The following is a 19,710-nucleotide window of genomic DNA, read 5'->3' as shown; positions in this document are numbered from 1 at the left end:
CTGCCTGTGTCTCTGCCTCTCTCTCTCTCTCTCTCTGTGACTATCATAAATAAATAAAAAATAAAAAAATAAAATGAGAAATTTCCATTCATTTTCTTACGACTTAAAAGTACAATAGTATCGTTCTGTGAACAAGAACAGTTTTTTTTCTGTCTTCATTTATTCCAAAATAATCTTATAGGAAATAAGTCTTTCAGTAAGTTTTATGAATGAATTCTAAACCCAAAACATTCAAAAATACTCAACTCATTCAAGAAATGACTATAACTTTAAAGGAGTGAGCTTGTAATTAGAAGTTACATCATTTTTGAAGATAAAAACACTAAAATTAAATAAATTGCTTTATGCTCATACGTAGGCTATTCTAAAATATTCTGCAATGTATTTAGAAAAATTGTTAATCAATAAAAACTTATTCTATAGCAAATTATGTTAAGAATTCTATAGCAAATTATGTTAAGAGTGATAATAGTTCTAAGAGATTTGAAAACACCTACTGACTATTAAGATACAAAATCATTTCAGTACTTGAAAAATAAATTGGAAAATATCTCAAAATAACAGAGCCTGGAACTTTTTTTCTCCAACAAGTTCTGACATTCTAGTCACCTGAAGAACATACATGCAGTTTTAGGTTATACAACATTCACTAAAGATTTATGACATATAAGTAGTAACAAAGTGATTACTATTTTATCAGAACAAAAAAAAGGAACACTTTTTCCAATATCAACCCCATTTTCAAACATTTGCCTGTGATCAATTAAAAGTGATTTAATTCTATCATAGTTCCCTTTGTATGTATTCCAGTTTCTTTCTAGTCATCCTGGAACCAATTTAAAATTCTGAAGCTCCAGAGGTAACTCCTTATTCTCCCCCAAATCTCAAACCCATGATCAAGTTTTCTAACTGCTTAACTTACACGTTCTTAGGTTACGACCTAGTGAGAACAGTCCTCAGGAAAAAAGGTTAGATTTTTGGTAGACTTATTTTCTAATCATATCTTACACTAAATACTTAGCAAGCAGGACTAGATACCAATGAAATAGCATTGGAAGAGTTCTATCATACACAAAACTTATGCAGTCCTACATATTTTCCTTGACCATTTATTTAATATATTTACTAAACATCAGACTAAACACATAGCATCTAGTAAGACTATAGATTTTAAGCAGAGAAATAAATGCATCTTAAGTACCTAAACATTCAAAATCCCTAGAATCATTCAGAGGTATTCATCAAATTAAAATGAAACATTTTTTAATGAACATATTATATATGGCAGTTTTTTATGTTTATGAAGCCCACTGGAAAAAGATCTTCAGTTTGATTAACTTTTTTAGAAGACCTGTATGAGGGAACTAAACATTAAGCAGCACATTTGACCAAAGTACCTATCCTATTTGGTATATATCTCATCAAATTTCTTATGAGAAAAAATATATATATATCTTATGAGAATTCCATAGGAATATATCACTATGCAAAATCAAGCTGAATATGATTTATCACATATAATTTTAAATTACAATCTCTTCAGAAACACATACATTCAGAAAGTTGAACAGAAGACATTCTTTTTGAGACTGTCATAAATTAGAGGTTAGCAAACTATTTCTGCAAAGGGGCCAGATATAAATATTTTAGGCTCTAAAGACCATACGTTCTTTGTTGCAACTACTCAATGCTGCTATGATACAAAAGCAGCCAAGACAATACATAAACAAATGAGCATGACCATGTTCCAATAAAGCTTTATTTATGGACACTGAAATTTGAACTCATATAATTTTAGTATTTCACAAAATATTCCTCTTTTGATTTTTTTCCAATCATCTAAAAAAGTTAAGACCATTCTTATTCTTAGCTCACAAGCTTTATAAAAAGTAGTGGTGGGTCTATCTGACCTGCAGGCCATAGTTTGCCAATCCTTGTCATAATTAGAGTTCACTGAATCAGTATCATTGTTAAATGATTATGAATAAGTACATTCCCTCTCATGACATCACTGTAAAATAGTGAGTTACTGGCATCATTTTAAAATTATGAAAAGTAAGCAATGAAAACAAAATTAATTCCAAATCTTACTCATTATAATAAAAATACAAGGTAGCAGACCTCCTTTATCCAATGTTGAGCTACCACTATCTAGAAGCAATCCTAAGGTACATCAATCTTTGATTTCTAGTGTTTTTTATATTACTAATTCAATATTCTAAAACTGACAGAAAATATCAAATAATCCATTCTGGAATTGAGTATTCTATCTCATAAGAAAAGTCATAAATGCCTCAAAAAATTCTAGTATTAAGAGACATATTTTTTGTTTTCTTTTCTAATTGTTATTCTTATTGCTTGTTATTTTGTATATTGTTTATTGTTGTTTTGCATTATTTTAAAGATGAAATTTTTAAATAAGCTATCAAAATTTAAGAAATTTAACATACTCATTTTCAAAATCATAAAAAAAACACAAGAGAAATTCTTATCAAATCTTTCTGAGGGATTAAGCAGGCAACATATTACAAGTAATAACCAACATTTACTAAATACTTAAAATGAGCCAGATACTTTTTTTTTTTATTTTTATTTATTTATGATAGTCACACAGAGAGAGAGAGAGAGAGAGGCAGAGACACAGGCAGAGGGAGAAGCAGGCTCCATGCACTGGGAGCCGGACGTGGGATTCGATCCCGGGTCTCCAGGATCGCGCCCTGAGCCAAAGGCAAGCGCTAAACCACTGCGCCACCCAGGGATCCCGAGCCAGATACTTTAAATGCTTTTACACATGAATTCACTATATCGTTTACCTTTATCTCAGAGGTAGAGTACTACTGTTATTCCATTTTACAGAAAAGAAAGCTGAAGTACAAAGATGTGAGATAACTTCCCACGAGTTACAGATCTGAGTAAATAATGGATCAGAGATTGGAACCTAAATAGCTGGCTCCAGAGCCCATGCTCACAGCTACTGCACTATACTGCCTCTCAAAATTATCCACTTGGTACCTTATACTGAAATTATAATGTCTCTCAAACGATGTATCAAAGGCAAGCCTTCTCAAACTGGGGTGTTTATTTTATATTCTTTTGGGTCCTTGTGTTTGGATCTGACTCGGTAAGCACTAAGTGGCTAAGTTGTTTACTAGACACTTTAAAATCAAGTACAAGTACTAAATGCAGAAGAAGATGACTAATATGAATGTTGTGAAAAATACAGTATGAAGAGATAAGAACTGGATCTGTCACCTGCTATATAAATCACAATGGGCAAGCTCTTTAATCCCTAAATCTATCACTTTCAAGATAGAGGTACTATGAGGATCAATTAAGATCAAACAAGTGATATACTTCATCAATGTACAACAGTATTTTCATGAGGGAAAAAAAAAATGCCATAGCCCACTGGAAAAAAGGCAAAAACTTCAATGCCAAATATTATTTGGTCTTGTATTAGCCAAATTAAAAAAGAAAAAAAAATCTTGGCAAGAACACAGAAAATCCATTTTAGATTTAGAACACATAGCCAAAATCTCGAAACAATAATCATGAAGCAAACTTAGGAAAAACACTAGGTTTACTTTTCGTAATTCACCACTACTGAAAAAGAGAAACTTTTGCCACCACTCTTACCAGTTAGGAAGGAACTGACGCTTCAAAATTATCCAAACAATAACTGACTTAATATATGAATTCATGATTTCACTACTACAAGAAACAAATTCTATTACATAATTAAGTTATACATAATAAAAATTAAATCACTTCTTCAATCTTTATTAAATGCCAAAATAGAGTAGGTAATATTACCTCTATGAGTAATATCTCATAGTACAAAGCATTTTAAGTATAAAGAGAGCTGAACGTTATAAAAGCAAAACCTACCAAGTAAAGCTATTAACTCTAAACTAGCAGATGTTACTAGATATTTTTAAATGTGTAAATGTTAATTGTAACTCCCCAGGATCAATCACTTAAACCAAAATGCACTTTTAAAATTCTCTGAAGTACAAAAAGCTTTTAAGTGCAAATTTATTAGAATTCATCAAACCCTAGGGTCAGTTGTATCACTTGCTTATAATTATTTACTTGCTTATAATTTTAAATTCCCCAGGGGCTTTGAAACAGAACTAGCTATCTAATACCTATAGTATCAGCCCAGATAACATGAGAAAAGAACAGCTAAGACTCAACAGGTCTTATGCAGTCACGGTCTTCATTCACTCATTCATTAGTGTCTAAGAAAATACCAGAGATTTTATTATTCTATTTTTTAAATTGGTTGCAAGAATTCTTAACTATAGACATTAATGAGTATAGACAGACTTCACAACTTCTATGAATAGTGCCATCTCCCAAGTTAATTAAAATGACCAAAAGCATTTGGAATTCATAGACTGAAAATAGAATGTATTTTTTAAAAAATTATTAAAGATACCAAATAAAGTCTTAAAGTAATTTAACTACATGAGTCTTAAAAAGCCCCTAGTTCGGCACTTAGATTTCCAGCCATCACCATGCCTGGAAGAAACCTTACTGGGAAAAACTATTGTCCATGAATGTTCCCATGATGTAGAATAACCTCAAAACTCTGACTAGAAGGGGAAACTTTGGGAAATTGGTCATTTTAACAGTACACTGTACTATACTAATACTAGGCCAAGGGAGTCTGCACTAATCCATTCCTCTTGTCTCTTGGTCAGTAGGTATTCAAATCTACATTATAGAACCTGCTCAATTTGAAGCTATCCTAAAACATGAGTTATTTATTAAGCTATATCCCAATTATTTTCTATATTGTGATTAAGATTTTTCCACCTTCCAAATTACTACATCTAAGTAGATAGTATTCCATGATAAAATGACTGCTAAATGCTAAGGTCAATTTATACTAGGTAAATAACCTCCTCTAATACCACAGGTTAACAGTTCCATATTTAAATGAATAGAGTTACTAGGGAAAGCCACAAAACCATGCTCTTAACACTATACCCTGTTCAAAATTTTCATGGTGACTTGAATAATGTGACTAAAAAAACAGGTCTGCTTATCAAAGCTGAATGTGACCAGCAGGTAAGTACATACCAATACATACAGCAGATAATAACATAAACAATGTTTAAAATTGTCATTAGGATATAGTAATATGCCAAAAACAACTAAATAAAGTTAGAAGAGGTAAGTCTGCATTCAGGTTTAAAAGATTATTTCCACTAGTTCAAGGTGAAGAATTGGTTTGGCAGCAGTTCATTTGAGAAATTAAGTGTATGTAAATCCCAGTCAAAAGAATGACAAGGCAGCTAGAAAAAGTAATGGAATTTGGGGTTACAAGCAGGAAAAAATGCATCCAAAACGAATGCCCTAAGGATAGTCGTGTGGAAATCATGGAACTGAAGGAACAGGAGGTATTTAGCCATGAGAAGATGAAAGGGAAAAATCCTGGCAGTCCGCAAATATTTGAGATATTATCATGGGTATGAAAGAGGAGACATGTCCCATGTCAGTGTTTCTCAAACTATTTCTCAAACTAATAAAGGTATTTCTCAAACTAATAAGGGAATTCCTTTTTCCTAATCATTGCAGACAGTTTTATAAAATAAAGTAACAATATCCAAGACTATGGAAAACTGCTATAAAGGTGTCTTAAATGCTTTGTCTATTCCTATACTTAATTCATTGTGGGTAGGTAAACAGTTCATGGACCCTCACTTTAAGCAGCTTTATTCCACTGGTACAAGAAAGAAAGTAAATCAAAAGGAATCAAATTTCAGCTTGAATTCCTTGTAAGTAGGTGTGCCCAACACTGGAATGGTGCTTTCAAAGGAAGAATACTTTATCTGTCAGATAATCTAGAAAAAGGACTCCTACACTGGAAAGGTGATTGGATTAAATCACTGTAGACTCTAACCTCTAAGCTTCCCTGAGGCCAATCAGAAGTAAACACACATACAAAACCCTTAAAAAGTAATCAAAGCATACTTACAAAATCAATGTGAGGCATCAGGAAGAACATAAGGGAAAAAGAAAAGGAGTAGGAAAATGACAAAATACTATGTATGTCATAATTAAGAAACCTTAAAGATGTAAGAATTAATAGAGGGCCACTATTTTCTTTTTTTTTCTTTCTTTTTTTTCTTTTTAAACTCACTATTGACTATTATATATAATACATCCTGACTATATATAAATACACCCTGAAGTGGCCTAGTCAAAGTTTAAACAGTGCTCACTATTTAAAAGCACAAAACAAAGTTTTTTTTTTAAATTATTTTTAAAGAAACCTTGAGGAACACCATTGCCACCTTAAACTCTCACCTTTTGAGTGACCCTCAACCACCATGGCTTAGTCAAACAGTCGGTGCACCTATCTTGATGCAGACCTAACCGCACTACTACAGTCTTCACTTCTAGTTAAGTTCATCACCTTCCGGTGGTAACTACTTAAAATCAGTAGGTCCTGCAGGTTTATGAAAATAGACAAATGTACTCTCCCATACTAATTCTTGAAAATAGCAATTTCAGACTCCTAACCATGTACTTTAAATAGGTACTAGGTACTTGGCCAAAGGCTATTGCTTTATTGCTATATCCTTTCTGTACTCCCTCAGCCCTCCTCCAAATCCACCCTCCATAAAAGCAGACCTAATGCTTACCAACTACATCAACTTCTAGCTTGTTGATGCCTCCTAGGAACAGAGGCTACACAGTAGTATCTTGTAACAAGGTGGCCCTCAATCAGGTACCCTTTACTAATTACCACTGGTAAAGGTGCATACATTATTCCTCAATCAGGTACCCTTTACTAATTACCACTGGTAAAGGTGCATACATTATTCCTTAAAACTTTAAACAGTTGTTCCCAGGAGAGAGACTCCTGGAAATGCACTTTACATGGTAGCATTTAAGAAATTTTTTTTCACCTCTGATTTGTTGCAGTTTTCTTAATTTCTGATCTTAAATACCACTAATAATGACTCATTTTCTAAGAACAAATATCAACAGTGACATCAATAAATTAAGATACAAAACAACGAAAGCAAACCTGCTATAGAGAGGACACAACAAACCACACCAAAATAATAGCAGAAAGTTAAAGTGACAGAAAAAGAAAATTTATCCCTCAACATTAGGGAGTTTTTAAATTATAGGAACAAAACACATCCACAAAGTAAAAATCACCATATACTTGCCAGGTTTCTTCTAAATTCAGAAACAAAATCTATCATAGACTCCCATTTAAATATGAGTACTTAGACTGGTACACTTTGAAATTCTCCTGGAAATGTTAAGAAATCACCTGCAATGAGCCCTTTTCCACATGTTCTTTCAGTGGCCTGAAGACTTTAAAAACTTTTAAGTATGAGCTCCAAAATAAATTCTCAATTCTGAGAAATATTTGAAAATCACCTGTTTTGTCTCTCAGTATTCTGAAGCTCCCTGTGGTCCCTTTTCAGGTGTTTGGTCAAAGATGTAAAGTATTCTTTTAAAAGATTCTGGAAAGGTTGTTGTTTCTCTGGACTAATTATCTCACTAGGAGGAAAACTCAAATTAAACTTCTCTGCAGCACTCTTCACTTTCCGTGGCACAAGCCCAGCAATATCATCTCCACAGTGTCGACAAAAACTAATCACCACAGAAACATGAGTATGGGATTCCCGGTCAGCATTAATAATATTTTTTAGCTGTTCATAGATTAAGGAAAGACCTTCCTTGTCAGTGAAAATCCCAACTATTGTCAACTCTGCAATGAAACGCAAATCAGTTCTTAACTTGGTAATGTTAGGGGTTTTCTCTTCTTTCCTTGCTTCAAAATGTTTTTTCCAAACCTGAAGAAGTGATGGAGCAAAGTCGGCATAACGCTGGTGAAAGAGAGAGCACAAGTGCACAGCACAGTTCACATCAGATATTTTTAGCTTTGCTTCCACAATAGAAGCTACGGCTTCCGCAATGTATTTGCTTAAATTCAGGCCATTAAAATCATGGGACAAGGAGTCTCTCTGTTGTTCGGTAATAGTTTTTAGTTTCTTGACAAAAGCAGTATTTTTCTTCAAACTTGAGTCTAGTCGGCTAAAGAAATTTTCCTCTGGTCGGTTGTCTGGAGCATTTTGGTTTTTGCTACGAAGTTCCTTCCTTAACTGATGTCGTTCCCAGGCTTCCTGATGAAGCTGAAGGGATTCCTCTTTCTCTCTATATAAAAAACAAATAAGTAAATAAAATACTTTGCATATTTTGTAGAATCACTGACCAATTTCAAGAGTGAAAGACAATGAAAGCGTAATCATAAACATCAGCATCTCAAACCAAGCAAAACATGCAAAAGGCCCTTTACCTACTTTTAACTTTTAAGGTTTTTTTTTTTCAACTCATGGCCCTGAGATTAAGACCTAAACAAGAGACAGACACCTAACAGACTGAGCCACCCAGGCATCCCTTTAAGATTTTGTTTTTAAGGGATACCTGGGTGGTTCAGTGGTTGAGCATCTGCCTTTGGCTCAGGACGTGGTCCTGAAGTCCCGGGATCTAATCCCACACTGGGCTCCCCTGGAGGAGCCTGCTTCTCCCTCTGCCTAAGTCTGTGTCTCTCATGAATAAATAAATAAAATCTTAAAAAAGAAAAAAAAAAAGAACTCACAATCCTGAGATCAGAAGTTGCACACTGTACTGACTGAGCAGGTCAGGCACCTTTTCCAACTTTTAAAAACATTTTATTGACTTAAGATAATGAGAACCTACAACACTGAAAATACCAAATGTGGCAGAATGGATGATTCTTAATAACTAGAGTAAAAATCATTCTGCCAACTGGTAAACTAAATAGATAAAATACTTTGTCAACTCTACCTCAATAAAGCTGCAAAAATAAACAAATTAAACACATGACGTATAATACGAAAAATATAAATTAATATGCCCAGGAAGGTGTAAAACCTAGAACAGGTAAAAGCACTGGGAATATAGAAAAAGAACTGTCCACAAAAAATACTTTAAAGTATTCTTTAAATACTTTAAAATTTAAATTAAATTAAAAATTAATCTCTTAAAGTATTCTTTAAATACTAAATAATACACTATTTAAAGAATAATGTTTATTAAAAAATAATAAGGGGATCCCTGGGTGGCTCAGCAGTTTAGCACCTGCCTTTGGCCCAGGGTGTGATCCTGGAGCCCTGGGATCAAGTCCCACATCAGGCTCCCTGCATGGAGCCTGCCTCTCCCTCTCTCTCTCTGTGTCTCTCATTAATAAATAAAATCTTTAAAAATAATAATAATAAAATAAAGAGTAATGTTTATAAAAGAATGCATTAAAAATGTTTTGGTATGTTAAGTACCACTCTTCCATACTTCAGCATTAGCCAAACCTCTAATAAAGTACCTTTCTCAGTTTTGTCTTAAAATTCAAGTGTAATTGGGGCGTCTGGGTGGCTCAGTCAGTTAAGACTCTACCTTCATCTCAGGTCACAATCCCAGGATCCTGGGATGGAGCCCCACATTGGGCTCTCTGGCTCAGCAGCAAGCCTGCTTCTCCCTCTCCCTCTGTCTCCCTCTCTGCCTACTTGTGCACTCGCTTGCTCACCTGCTCTCGGTTAGATAAATATAATCCTTAAAAAAAAAAAAAAAAAGTTGAGTGTAATTAAGAAAATTTGGAACCAGGGATGCCTGGGTGGCTCAGTCGTTTAACGCCGCCTTCAGCCTAGGGCCGGATCCTGGAGACCCGGGATCGAGTCCCAGTCGGGCTCCCTGCATGGAGCCTGCTTCTCCTTCTGCCTGTGTCTCTGCCTCTCTCTTTGCATCTCTCATGAATAAATAAATAAATTCTTTTAAAAAGCATGGTGCTCTAGTCACTGAAAGTAATAGAACAAGTAACTGAAGATACTCCCAACTCTCTTGGAATTGGACCTCAGCAGTCTGATTTCAAATCACCATTGCTTTCCTAACATTTCAATCTCCCCATTCCTTCATATCAACAAATAAAATAAATGTTCTTACTTCAACTGGGCAGCTTCTTCTTCTTGCTGACGTTTTGCCTGCTCTTCTTGCTTCTTTTTCTCTTCCTCTTCATGTTTCTTTTTTTCTTCTTCCTCTTTTTTCTTTAATTCTTCCTCCGCCTTCACCTTTTCTTCTTCTTTTTTCTTTCGTTCCTTGTCTTCTTTTTTTCTCTTATCTTCTTCCAGTTTCTTCTTTTTATCTTCAGGGACCTTAATAATCTCCTTCTTGGCAGTAAGCTTGATCTCGTCTTTTGGTTTCTCCCTGCTACTTACTGGCCGCCTTTCACTGCAGTCTTTTTCCTTGTTGTTTAGTAAAGTTTCTTTTTCTTCCATACTTGCTGGCTTTTTACGCTCAGCTGGCATTATGTTACCCAGAACAATCTGTAAAGTAAAAGAATGTCAGTATTCTTTGTAGTATTGTAAATCCAGTGACTTTTTAGTAATGTGACACTTTTTTAAACAGAACATATTAATGTAATGTTGTGAAAGATTAAATAAATGCATGTAAAATGAACACTATTTCTGCAATAAAATAATTTCTTGGTCACATTCCACATTCTATCATAGTTAGTTATGCTTTGCCTTAAGTACTTTTTTACTTTTTATTAAGGAAATACTCAAACACACAAGTGAAAGTAGAGAGCACACTATAACCAACCTCCCTATACTCATTGCCCAAATTCAACCATTATCAACTACAAAACAACACTTAATCATAAACACTTCAGTATGTATCTGAGAATATTTTCAATTGGTTTTAATCCCAACAGTTCACATCCATTAGGAGAGGCTGGTGACATTATTTCCTACAATCTGGAACAGAAATTATTTAAGTTGGTACAAAAATGAGCTCTTGCCTCCTACAAATAGACACAGAAGATACAAACTTCACATCATCGTTCTAACCTTATCAAACTTTCAAATACAGAAAGCTTCAGCTATCTCAAATTAAATTAAACTTTAGTCTTTTCATTAGTCTATAACATAATGATGATTCTAAAATCTGTATATTCTGTCTATGTCTGCCAATACAGTAGCCACCAGCTCAGGGTTTCTCAGCCTCAGCACTATTACCATTTCAGGCAAGATAATTTTTTGGGGGGGGGGGTTGCTGGGGGAGTGATGTTGACACGATTTTGTGCACTATGTGTTTAGCAGCATCCCTGCCTTCTCTACTAAGGACGTGCCAGCAGGATCTCCCCAGTTTTGACAACCAAAAATCACTCAAGATATTGCCAAACGTTGCCTGGGGACAAAACCACCACCAGCTGAAAACCACGGCACTAGCCACATGTAGCTACTTAGCTACAGGAAAATTAATTAAAAAGTTTGAAATTTCGTTCTTCAGTCACTATCCCTATTTCAAGTGCTCAATTTCACATGACTAGTGTCAACCGCATCAGACAGTGCAGATACAGAACATTTTAATTATCACAGGACGTTCTATTGGATAACATTAGGTCTATAGTACAGGCTCTATACAGTTAACTGGAAATCAACTGTGGAACAAAAAAAACTGTATTTCCCAGCAAAATTCAGCATTTTTCTTTCCTAGAAATAAATTTCTCTACTCAGAACTAGTGTTCTAATATAATTTCTTTTATGGACAGTACTTCATGTTTTAGGCCCTAAATCATTTGAAAGCCGTATATGAGAAAATCAAAATACCTTCTATGTAAGAAATACAGAATTAACTTAAACTTCCTACTTTATTAAAAGCTAAAGATATACATATTCTCAATTATTTTCAAATATAGATTTTAAGTTATAGCAGTAAAAACTAGGTTAGCAAACAAAATATTTGCAAAAATAACTATTCTATAAACACACAATGCATTTATTTCAGCACTCCAATAAATTATCAAAGAAAGAGGGATCCCTCGGTGGCGCAGCGGTTTGGCGCCTGCCTTTGGCCCAGGGTGCGATCCTGGAGACCCAGGATCAAATCCCACGTCGGGCTCCCAGTGCATGGAGCCTGCTTCTCCCTCTGCCTGTGTCTCTGCCTCTCTCTCTCTCTCTCTATGTGACTATCATAAATAAATAAAAATTAAAAAAAAAAAACAAAAAACAAAAAAACAAAAGTCCAAGATCAGATGGCTTCACTGGTGGAACACTTCTGAAGTCATTTAAAAAAAAAAAAAAAATTATCAAAGAAAGAAAACCTAGGCCAGTAGAAGCACTTTAAGTAACTTTTGGAGGCACAAGCAACATTCCGTATCTTCTCCCAACCACTTCTTCCTTTCCCTTTTACTCTTTCACTCTGATTCTATATCACGTCCACATTCTATGCATTTATTTTAACAATAACACCCAAAGGCTTCAGTTAACCTCAATGGCAAAACTCAAGAAAAAAAAGCTGTTAATCCTGTTTAAGCAACCATTATAACATGAAAGAGCATAACTACTACTTATTTGCTGGCAAAGCAGTGTTAACATTTATGTTATCTGTCAGCTTCAAAGACCCACCTTAATGTGAAAAAAGACATGCCCTAAAGCAAGTAAATTTTTTTTTTTTCTCATTAAACTTTTGTTTTAATGGGTCTCAAAATTCTGTGACAGATTTTTGGTCAAGTTGTTTCCATTAAAAAGTACTGATTTTAAAAACTAATAACTTAAAACTGCCACACACGCACAAAAAAAAAAAAAACAAATGGTCCACAAAACATTCTCCTTTCCTTCTGAAGGTTTTACGATGCATTGTTATCATTAACCAGTCTTTTACTATTAAACTTAAATGGCCAATTGACACAAACAGTTCTGAGACCGTTCTTCCACCACTGATTAAGACTGGGGTGGCACAAGTAAATTTTTAAAAGAAAATACTCATAGCCACCACTCACTGGCCTCACAGTAAACATCTCACGTACATTATCTCATTTAATACTAAAATCTTTATGAGATGAGTATTATCTTCCCTATTTTATAAATGAGTAAACTGAGACTTGACCAAGTAACTTGACTAAGGCTTCCACAGCTGGTGACAGAGCTGGAATTGGAACCCATACTCTCACCTAAAGTTAATAAGAACTTTGAGAGTACCAAACTGTGAAGTGAAAGACCTGATCTTAGATACCACAACAAATCACAGAATTACGTATCTGAATAGAAAGAATCCCTGATAATGGCTAAGCAGTTTTTATATTACTTTTCTAAATTTCGGCATATACTAGTTAAAACATATGGGGATAAGATTATTTCTAACGTAATAATACAATCTTTCTTAGGGATATTTGTCATTATGTGCAAAACATAATACTCTATATAGAGAGTTGGTATTTTCTGAAGTTTATCAATAAGCAACACTTCAGTGATACAAGAACTACAGAAAATAAAAAGAATGGCAAAAAAATTTGACAGTTAATGTCTCATTTGTGAAGGTAGTATTAGATAATAAGTTCTATGAAAACATTTATAAATTCACTTGAAATCTGACAAATTTCATAAAGTATCATGTATTAGCTTAACAGAGCCTCCTAGACTTTTGTGACTCTGTACAGTGTTCATTTCTTCAATACCTACTGTGTCAAACTGTAGTAGGCACTCATGAATTGATCCTGCTCTAGAACACAAAGAAACAGATTCCCAATAAAACCCTTAAAATCTTTGGATATATTCTTTCAATCACTTCATCCTTGTATTAAAAACATATCCAAAGTACACTTCGAACTAAGTTTCAGTGAACAAAAAATATGACAGAAATGTAAAGGTTCATGTAAAGACTAGCAATGCAACATGTGAAAACAACATAGGTTTTGAACTCAGACTTTTAAGTTTGCATCCCAACTCTTCATCCTGCTAGCCGTGGGAACTTGGACAACTTAACTTCTCTGAGTCTATTCATCAATAAAATGGAGAAATTGCTACTCTTACAGAATTCTTAAACTACTAACATTGAAGGAAGCATCAAGGCAGCACTCAACAGGGACACCTGGGTGGCTCAGTGGTTGAGCTACGGCCTTCAGCTCAGGATGTGATCCCAGGGGTTGGGCTCCCCACAGGGAGCCTGCTTCTCCCTCTGCGGGTCTCTGCCTCTCATGAATAAATAAATATATTTTTTTTAAGGCATCCAAGGGACGCCTGGGTGGCTCAGGGGTTGAGCATTTGCCTTTGGTTCAGGGCGTGATCCTGGAGTCCTGGCATCTAGTCCCACATGGGGCTGGCTCCCTGTGAAGAGTCTACTTCTCCCTCTGCCTGTGTCTCTGCCTCTCTGTCTCTAATGAATGAATAAATAAAATCCTTTAAAAAAAAGGGGGGGGGGATTCAATTAATGTCTATTGTTTCACACAGAGCACTGGAAAGTTCTTTGGAAGGTGAGATTTTTTTTTTTTAAGAATTAGGCCTACTAGACTTTACTCCAATTCTCAATTTTTACATTGACATGGCAGCAGAACGGTGACTCACCCCATTACGCCAGTTTAATCGTTGGTTGGGTCAAGGCTCACTGTCCAGTGCTCTTATCCACTATCTACCCTGACTCAAGATTTTAAAAGCCAAACAAAATATACAAACAACCTAATTTAGACCCATATGCATGTGTATGTGCCGTCAATGAAACTATTTAGTAGTGAAATGCTAACATTTCTTTGAATCCCTCTGACAGTCCCTGCTTGAATACACAACCAAATATTTCACCTGAACGGCTTCAAGAAGTTTTTCAAGTGAAAACCACAGTTTCAAACAGATTCTTGCCTCACAATAACCCAAGATAAATCATTAGTGATCTTTTTTTTTTTTTTTATCGGAATATCATTAAGCCCTTACAAATGACTTTACTGAGTCCCTTAAAAGGAAGCCACGTCTTTAAAACCACCTTCCTTCCTATAGTGCCCTGGCCGGTGGACTGGATAATCTGGTTTTCGGAAGAGACTGTGAAAAGCCCAAAAGAAAGTAAAACTACTTTCTTGGTAAAACGAGGAGGTACCAGCGGAGCGCACCGAGGGGGGCAGAATGCAGAGAAAAAGGGGGGTGTCTCCCTCATCAAAGATACTCCTTTACCGAAGTACCATATGGACTGTATGAAATCACAATCAGAAATGCTCTGAAAACGCCCCAGAGGAAGACAATGCCGGTTCACCTTGTAGTTCTGTGTCACTCAAAACGTCCTGAGGGCAGAACCGCACCGGGGCATTATCTCTCCACCCCCCCCCCCGCCCACCCCCCAACGCTGGCTTTACCCAAAGGAAAAAAAAAAAGTGTTGAAAACCAAAGACCCACGGAAAGTTTCCTTACACATTTCACCACAGTTCAGAACTGGCTCTCTCTCGACGAGCTGTGGTATCTTTCAGAGACGCCTGAAAACTACGGTCAACGAGAAGGGTGAGCGGCGCCGGGGCTGCTCCGGTCGCGGGTCCTGGCGGGGCAGGAGGGCGGCTGGTCCGGGTCGGCGGGGAGCCCCAGCTCGCCAGCCCGACGACCCTGGCCTCCGCGCCCAAGCGCTCAGCAGGGGCAGCGCCGGGGACCGAGGCACCGCGAGGGAGCCTCAGCCCGTGGGAGACTTCGGGGCAAGCGGACCCAGCGCAGCGCCCCCCGCCCGAAGCCCCTTCCCCCGCACACGCATCTCCCACAACCCCCTGCTCCGGCGGCACCCCCCGGCCCGCACTCGCGCCCCCGTCCCCGGGGGCCCCAGCGGTCACCTTCGCCGACCATCGTCGCCCCGACGCCAACTTCTCCCCCTCACGCTCCGCACCCGCCCGACGCCCAGACGCCCCGGCTGGGCTCCCGGCTCCACATCCTCCCACGCGCGCGCGCCCTCCCCACCTCCTCGCCGTCGCGTCCCTCCGGCTCCCGGGAGCCTTCCCGCAGCTCCCTCGCTCGACTGCACACCTCCGCCCCGCCACAGCGGCTTCAGCCCCGAGGCCCAGCCCGGGCGTGGAGGGGCGGGGAGGACACCCCCGCACCCCGCACCCCCCCGCCCGCCGCGGCCGCCCCTCACGTCTGCCCCGGGCCGGGGGCGCCCGCCGTGACGGGAGCCTCCGGGAGAGGGGTCTGAGGAGGACGCCGCCGGAGCTGCGGTCCGTCTGCTGCTCGCCGCCCCCGGAGCGCTGAGGTGCCGAGTCGCCTCTCGGGTCCCTCGGGGAGCCGGAGTCCAGGCCGGTGCTCCCCAGCCCCGCTCCCTCCCGACGGTCGGAGCCGAGGCGAAGGAGGCTCCCCGGGACTCACCTCGAGCCTGTTGTCAACATTAGCCCCGGGTTTCCCAGCACCAACTCCAGCGCTCGGGCTCTCCCCTCCCCTCCCCCCACCTAGCTCGCAGCCGAGGGCCCGCCTTCCCTCAGCTCCCCCTCCTCCCTCCGCCCGCCGGCCCTCCCGCCCGCCACTCACCAGCGCGGCCGGGCTGCGAGTGGGGGCGGGGCGGAGGGAGGAGGAAAAGGGAAAGCTGTCCGGCCACGTGCCTGATCCAAAGCGGCCGCGTCTCCCTTCCTCCGGCGTTTCGGTGCGCTGAGGCTTCACTCTGCGGTGCGGACCGCGACCACACGCCCAGACAGTGCCACGCACGCACAGCGGCTTGCTGCGGATCGTCCGCCGGGCGACAGGAGCGAGATTTCCAGACAGGCAGTGAACAGGGCAGCCACAACCAGCGCCTCCAGCCAGGTCCCCGGCGGAGGGGCGGAGCTTTCCAAGGCCCGAAGGCAGGAAGTGGATTGGTCGCCAGGAAAGGGAAAGCGCCTGAATTGGAGATGCGCAGGCGCAGGCACTTCGGGCGAGGGGGGGGAGGGGAGTGGGGGGGGGAACGCTAGAATGGGGCGGGGCGGAGCTAACAGGAGGTGAGGAAGGGCGGTGGAACGGTAGGAGAATTACGGAGCGCCGTTGGGGACACGTTTGGCCACGTGATTCTCGGGGGAGTTTCCTGGAGCGAACGTCAGGGAAAGGTCTAAGAAGGGAAAGTTTGATTGGACTAATTCGAGGGGTGAGGTTGGAGATTTGGGGAGTTGGAAACCCGAGAAGCTGAAGAATATGGCTGGTGGGGAAAGTAGAAGTTGGTTAGGAATGAGTCTAGATTTAAGAGTGCCGTCGAGTTTCCGAAAGTCCCGTTTGGGGAAGAATGGGGGGCGGGGGGGAATTTCCAGAAGCATTTTTTTTTTTTTTTTAGGTGTCGGACGTCAAAAACGACCCAGGGTGCAGAAGGAGAAAGGTTTTCCTCGACGGATCCTGGAAAGCGCTCTGTCCTAGCAAGCCAGTTTCAGAGACTGAAATGGAATGACTTCCCCGAGTTATTAAATGTGATCACTCGTTTAAAAAAAAAAAAAAAAACAACAACAACAAACAAACAAAAACAAAAAGTTGGCCCAGTCGTCATTTCTTCGCTTTGCGAAACAAAGTCAACCTTCCAAAAGGGGCATCAGCTTCTCCACACAACTTCACTCCTTAAGTTGCTGAGGTTTGTGTATCTGGCCTGCAATTTTTTTTTTTTTCTTACCAAAACTGCTTGGATCTGCTGCTAACGTGATCTCGCTGGTCGGCTTTGTTCAGGACTCAAAGGGGCAAAGGTGCAAAACTGGACTTGATGCTGGAGTGACGCGTGTCGCGCCCCCCCCTCACGTGTGAGCCCACAAAATGAGCTGCTACCAACCGCAAATACTTGAGGCCAGTCTAGGTTCACTTGTATTCAGCTTTTGCCCATTTGCCTCTATTTGCAGTTCTGATTTCCATTTATTATTAGCTTGAACATCGCCTTCACAAATTCAGTGTTGTTTCCTGTACTTTGCTTTCTACCCACCCCCCCACCCCCCAAACACTACTGGTAGGTCAATCGTGAAAAGACTAGCAAGAGAGAAAGGCAAACACCGCTAATATGTACCACTGATAAGCAATTAGCAGAGGAACACCTGGGTGGCTCAGTCGGTTAAGCATTCTTTTTTTTCTTTTTTTAAGATTTTATTTGTTTATTCATAGAGACAGAGGCAGAGACACAGGCAGAGGGAGAAGCAAGCTCCATGCATGGAGCCCAACGTGGGACTCGGTCCCAGGCCTCCAGGGTCAGGCCCTGGGCTGAAGGCAGGGGCTCAACCGCTGAGCCACCCTGGCTGCCCTCTGTTAAGCATTCTGTTCTTCGTTGATGCTCAGAGCTGGATCTCAGGGTTGTGAGTCCACGCCCTGTGCTGGGCTCCATGCTAGGTGTGAGGCCTACATAAAAACAGACACAAAATCATCACGAGAGAACTGTCCCAAACCACCATACTGGAGAAGGCCACCCCGTTCTTTTCAAAAGTTATTTTACTCACAAAAAAAAAATAAAAAAGTTATTTTTCTCATTTTGTCTGGCTACCTTAAGAAAATTGATCTCTATGCTGTTAATAAATATATGTACGTATTCAAGTCTATCTTTGCCTTTCATGAGGTTTTGTTTTGTTTTTTTAAAAGATCTTATTCGTGAGACACACAGAGGCAGAGACACAAACAGAGGGAGAAGTAGGCTTCCTGCAGGGAGCTGGTGGCAGGACTCGATCCCAGCACCCTGGGATCACGACCTGAGCTGAAGGTAGATGCTCAACCACTGAGCCACCCGGGAGCCCCCTTCATGAGGCATTAAAAGGAAATCATGTGAATACAGGGGTCAAAAAAAACCTTCTTATTGAGCTTTTGCTTATTTTACATTTGTTATTTTAATTAATAATCACAATCGTCATGTAGGTATCCTGATTCCCATCTTATAGAAACGGAGTTACAGAAAGATAATTTAATTCAATATCAGAAAACTAGTAAGCATAGTATTCCTTTCACACAAGTCTAACTCCAAAAACCCAAGCTTTTTCTGATGTATCCCACTGCCTTTATGCCCAGATTTTTTCACAGACTGAAAATGCACCCCATTGTTTTCTTTCTAAAGTAAGATATCAAAAGCCACCAAAGCCTGCTAATGTGGGACTATATTGCAATCTCTAACTGGAAGAAGCACATTTCTCTGAAGAAGCCATTGGTTTTTACATTCTGATCAAACTTCACTATTTTCTGTAACTACATTATATCTAAGCATTTAAGTATTTATCTAGATACTTCATTATTTGACAAAATTCTAAAGAAAATGCCTTTTCCTTTTTGCCTGTTTCAGTTGACAGAATTATACCATATGAAAAGAGGAAAAAACCCACAGACGTGTATATTTAGATAATACTGTTTTCTGTTTAAAACCCAGTTACAATGCTGCTTTGCATTAGGAAGCAAAGGCAAGAGAAAGAGATTACAATCGCAGGGCAAGATAAACCCTAATTTAAAAAAAAACAGGGCTTCTGTGGCATGAACTCCCTGGTGCCCTGCTGAATATGTACTGCACCTTGAACAAGTCCACCTCTGTCTTTTATTTTTTTTTTTTAATTTTTTTATTTATGTATGATAGTCACAGAGAGAGAGAGAGGCAGAGACACAGGCAGAGGGAGAAGCAGGCTCCATGGACCGAGAGCCCGATGTGGGATTCGATCCCGGGTCTCCAGGATCGCGCCCTGGGCCAAAGGCAGGCGCTAAACCGCTGCGCCACCCAGGGATCCCCACCTCTGTCTTTTAGAAGCTGACGTCTAGTTTAACTAATTTAAGCTAGTTTTGTCTCTTTTAGATTTGTATTTTTTTGTATTTGTAATGAGAGATCTAGAGGAAGTATACTCATAGGAATGATCCAATAGGGAGGGAAATATTAATGATGGAGGAAAGAGAGGGGAAAAGGTAACAAAGGAACAAAATCCTTGTGAGGAAATGGAATCCAAAGTACAAGCAGGAAGAGTGCTTTTGAAGG

At 39.4% G+C, this 19,710-nt stretch overlaps 1 protein-coding gene across 2 annotated transcripts in view; it reads right to left on the bottom strand.

Annotated features, from left to right (window-relative positions):
* UPF2 (UPF2 regulator of nonsense mediated mRNA decay) overlaps nt 1-16,274 on the bottom strand; it is a 103,586-nt gene extending 87,312 nt beyond the window's left edge. For both annotated transcript variants that reach the window (XM_041766607.1, XM_041766609.1), the window contains exons 1-3: nt 16,149-16,274; nt 9,991-10,370; nt 7,411-8,190 (exon numbers count right to left, since the gene is read on the bottom strand). In XM_041766607.1, coding sequence (XP_041622541.1) covers nt 7,411-8,190; nt 9,991-10,352 — 1,142 coding nt within the window. In that variant the 5' untranslated portion in view covers nt 10,353-10,370; nt 16,149-16,274. The remainder of the gene's footprint in view (nt 1-7,410; nt 8,191-9,990; nt 10,371-16,148) is intronic.
* Between the last annotated feature and the right edge of the window lie 3,436 nt (nt 16,275-19,710).

This window comes from Vulpes lagopus, chromosome 8, assembly GCF_018345385.1.
Source record: "Vulpes lagopus strain Blue_001 chromosome 8, ASM1834538v1, whole genome shotgun sequence".
NCBI lineage: Eukaryota > Metazoa > Chordata > Mammalia > Carnivora > Canidae > Vulpes > Vulpes lagopus.
Note: the sequence above shows the minus strand (reverse complement) of the source record. Positions and strands in the feature narration are given on the sequence as shown.